Source organism: Camellia sinensis, chromosome 15, assembly GCF_055761805.1.
Source record: "Camellia sinensis isolate YWXY chromosome 15, ASM5576180v1, whole genome shotgun sequence".
In the NCBI taxonomy this organism is placed as follows: domain Eukaryota; kingdom Viridiplantae; phylum Streptophyta; class Magnoliopsida; order Ericales; family Theaceae; genus Camellia; species Camellia sinensis.
In genome coordinates, this window is record NC_138975.1 from 29,246,248 (window position 1) to 29,250,685 (window position 4,438).

The window sequence follows — 4,438 nt, forward strand, 5'->3', positions numbered from 1 at the left end:
GATTTTGCACATCGCAATTTCCCTTAGTGCAATTTTACTCTGTACAAAATTAGAGAAGTATCATTCTGATGTAACAATAAACACAATACAATTTTATGAATTTTTTTTTTTCTTTAGAACTTCATATTACTCATTGATCTTATTTCAAAGATTTTGTAAATAAGGTTCTTAAAATATAAATTTTTACAAAAAATAAAGATGTAAATCAAAAGTTATTAAATTTTAAAGTTTTAAAATAACTTAAACAATGTAAAATTTAACTAACTGTTGAAGGCCATTTTTGTCCAAAATGATTAACCGTGTTTGTTGGAGGAACTGAATTAATACTAGAAAATTGTTTGTCCTTAATAGTAATATTAGTAGGGATTTTTAAAAAAATTCCTAGTTTTAATTTATTGAATTTTATTATATAATATGATACATTAATATATAAAAAAATGAACAAACTTCGTAATCAATATAAAATTTTGAAATTTAAAACATAACACATTTGCATAATATAATAATAACTTAAGTGAATTAAAAAGATTATAAAATTTTCTAGTTGATATAATATTATTTATAAATTATAATATATATATTCATATAAATATAGAAGAAGTCTCTCTAATTATCAAAAACTTTAAGGAGCACTGTTTAATTACCCTTAAAATCACAACAAGCAACCCATTTATTTATAAATGTAACTAATTAATTATTATTTGGGTAGAGTAGAATGGTAATATGGGTTCTACAACAGAGGATAATAACTCTCCCAAATTCATAGCTCACTCAAAGTCTCTTATTATAATTATTATTATCATCATCACATCAAAGACAGACAACAAAATTAAACACAAAGCACGTGGGTGGGTCCCATATTGATCTTGACCGATGATCAGGTGGACGCAGAAAGACCACCGCAGTAATCAAATCCATACCACTCATCTCCGGGAATAGAAGCGTTGAAGTTAAAGGTAACAGAATTGTAACCGTAGACCTCCACAGTGTTGAGTGTCCAACCGTCGTATCCACTCCTGTACACGTATAAATAACACGTGTCGTATATACAGCGTGCGGATATGTCGAACGTGTCAACAGAACAGGCCTCGAATCTCCCTGAGGATGGATCGTCTATCCGAGGTACATACACCTAATCATATTTATCCAAATTAAATTAGTAAATTAAAACAAAAGAAATTATTTTATGACTAAAAACTTTCCATCAGCAATTTTTCATGTGAATTGATCTTATTTGTTTAAGGATGTTGTTAATAGATAGTTTTAAAAATTTATTTTAAGTATGTGTAGTTAGGAATATATAATTATTTAAAACTTTATTAATTAATTAAAATGCTCGTTAACAAAATTCTTTAATCATTTTGTTTTTATTTTTAGTACTAGGTAAGATCATCATATAAGGGTTATACCTAAAGAGAGGGGAAAGTATGGTAGTAAATGAATTGTGAGTAGTAGGTTTTTCAATTTGATTTTAAAATTTAAAAATATGCTTATATTTGATTAATTTATCTTTCGAATCGATCTCAAACCAACATCAATCAATTTAATTATGAAACAAACTAGAGTAGTTTAGTTTTTATAGTCATAAAATTGAGGGTCCCATTTGGTGACTTGCTTTTTTAATAATTTTGATTTTTTGCCTTTCTTTTAGGAAATAAAAATTTGTGTGTTTATAACTAACTATTTAACTAAAAAAATTATTTCAAACACACAAATTTTTATTTCCTAAAAAAAGTCAAAAATATTAAAAAAACCAAGTCACCAAATGGACACTCAATTATAATAGATTATTCAAACTTAACTGGAAAATTTAATAAATTTCATAATGTATTTAAGTTTAATTTATTTACTTAATAAATTAATCTTAAATACATTTAATTTATAAAATTAGAGTCCATTTTATTGTAAGAGTAAAATTATTTTTCTATAATTTTTCCAAAAAGTTATGATTAGATATTTTCCCTAGAGCAATGCTTTTCATAAAAATAATCATAAAAATTTTTTTCTCTTGAATTACGTATATAATAAATTATAATGTATAATATTACGATCATTTTCACGAAACATTTTTTTGTGATGTCTAAAATTTTCGTTTTCTCTATCATTCATATGAAAGCAACGTTTGATTGCAAAGACTCGTCATGCTATTGAAACTTTTGCTAGCTTACTAGCTAAGTCAGTAATAAAAAAAAATCAGTAATAAAAAAAAAAAAAAACGAGCCCTAATTAAAGCAGTCAGGCAAATTACATAATGTTCTTTTTAAAATTTTTTTTTTTTTTATATACTTTAGTTAGGCAAAAGATCTATTAATATTAGAGTTGTTCTAAAAGCATATGAGATTGGGCTACATACGTGGGATTATCTTATCCCACCTCCAATGAGATAAGTAATTTCTCCTTTATTATTTTATCACATAATCTCATGGTATATATATAAAGCACCTAATATCCCATAATATAATAATTTAAAGTATATGACATAAATTGAAATTTATTAAAAAAATGAGCCAAATTTAAAATAAATCTTTTAATATATTCTATTTTCAGATATGTATGTAAAATGGAGTCATGTGGAGGAGGAGTAGGAACATCATTGCCGTAGGCATCGCCAAAGTCGAGACTGATTTGGTCCCTGGTGTAACTGGGTGAAGAGCAGCTTGTTGTAAACCTCACCGTGTAAGAACACGCTCCATTCTCTTTCTGCAAATTTACAAGTGTTCCCAAAAACAGAGAAACTTAAACAGAGCTTTAACACAAACAACACACACATATATATGCTTTTAGTTAAGCTGTGTTTCGGTTAATAGATTTCGGTAACAATTTGAAAGAGAAACTGAAAATTAACTGAAATATAAATGAAATATTTTACTCATATTTTATACACATCTTTTCTTTCATTTTTCAAATTCATATTCAAATTCATAATTTAAATATAGACTAGTAGACAGAAATAATTTAAATAAACTAAAAAAATTGATTATCTAGAAGTTAAAGAAGAGATACTTTTAGTTTCTGATTATCAATTTCTTCTTTTTTTTTTTTTTTTTTTTTTTTTTTTTTTTTGTAGATGAGAGAATATTAATTTTTAACTTCCAATAATTTACACAAACAGGCCATAACTAGTCTTCTAGAAATTGCACAATCTTGGTTAGTCTGTCAAATGGGCAAGAGCTGTAGAGCATCTTCAATTTTTAAATTTTTTTCCTCATTAAATTTGAATAAAAAATTAGAGACACTCTTATATGGCCACTACAAATGAAAACAGTATGAAAAAATTCACAAAACATTAGACTTGTTTTGGGTAACTTCTATAAACTGACATGTAAAACACAAACACACATACACACACAAATACGAAAACATAAATTAAAAATCTCTCCCGAACTTCTAAATAATTAATTTTAATCATTTATACTTAATTAAGTCATAAACAAAAATTACATCACATGATCAGATACAAACTCTTAAAATAAAAATAATAAAATTATAAACAGCTGATATAAGTTGCACAAAAACAGTCCTTCGAGTGATTTTCGTGAAAAAATTTCCACAATCTTTCTCTAGAAAGAGTATAGTTTATTTGGGGGTTGAATTTATCATACCTGGGAAGTGGCAGTTTTGGTCTTCAAGGGTGGAAGAGGCTGGGAAGTAGCAGTAATGGTAGTAGAATTGACCTTGGAGAACGCAAGAAGAGGATGAGTAGTGGTGGTGTTGATGATTCTGAAGGATGGAAGAGGTTGGGGCTTTGTAAGGAGTGATCTACTAGCTTGAGCTGAGACAAAGATCAGTGAAAACAAGACCAAAACAGAGCACACTGAATTACTCATCTTACCCAAATTCAAATCAAACACTTAGGTTGACGTTGGTTGGTTGGTTGGGAAAGGGACTGGTCGGTTCGATGAGACTCAGATCTTTTATAAATGATCTCTCCAATCTCCAATCTTTTATAAATGATTTTGCTACAGAGATCATCCGAGTCATCATCAGTCCCACTTGCCTGCCTCGTTTTCCTCGGGACAAGGGGTACCTGCTGTGCTAGAGCACAGCAGGGTGGGCTGCGTGGGCAAAACGGCATAGCTTTGACACTTTTTCTTTTTTTTTTTTGAGTTGTTTTAAAGTTTCTTTAACAGTCTAATTTTGCGGTTTGAAACAAAACAAAGATAAAACCTTACAAATGTTCAAAGGAAAATATTTATTAATATATTTTTATTTCATTTTTATGAGATTTAATGAGTATTTATTGACTAATAATTTTGGCATTTTAAAAAAAAAAATTAGATGAGACTAGTTTTTTTTTTTTTTGGCAATAGGTTGTCTCCAGTTCAATTTTTGGATTGGATAGCACTGTTCAAGTCCGTGGAATCTACCATGGGTCTCATTTTTATCATCTGAACCGTTTATTTTTTTAGTTTACTATGTGTAAATTATCCACCAAAAA

The 4,438-nt window shown here is 28.0% G+C and overlaps 1 protein-coding gene across 1 annotated transcript; it reads right to left on the reverse strand.

The window, feature by feature from the left end:
- Positions 1–640: 640 nt before the first annotated feature.
- On the reverse strand, positions 641–3,943 carry LOC145813733 (embryo-specific protein ATS3A-like). Its single transcript, XM_082909627.1, has 3 exons — positions 3,603–3,943; positions 2,590–2,700; positions 641–1,132 (listed from the first exon to the last, which is right to left on the reverse strand). Exons 1-3 carry the CDS (start codon positions 3,825–3,827, stop codon positions 878–880), a joined length of 591 nt encoding a protein of 196 aa, XP_082765753.1. The 5' UTR covers positions 3,828–3,943; the 3' UTR covers positions 641–877.
- Between the last annotated feature and the right edge of the window lie 495 nt (positions 3,944–4,438).

Excerpts from the sequence above, each read along its gene's own strand:
- LOC145813733 (XM_082909627.1), bottom strand. The coding sequence starts at position 3,827 with ATGAGTAATTCAGTGTGCTCTGTTTTGGTCTTGTTTTCACTGATCTTT. Across the intron at positions 2,701-3,602 it reads CCAAAACTGCCACTTCCCAG|AAAGAGAATGGAGCGTGTTC; the intron begins GTATGATAAATT and ends GTAAATTTGCAG. Across the intron at positions 1,133-2,589 it reads GCGATGCCTACGGCAATGAT|GTGTATGTACCTCGGATAGA; the intron begins GTTCCTACTCCT and ends AAATATGATTAG.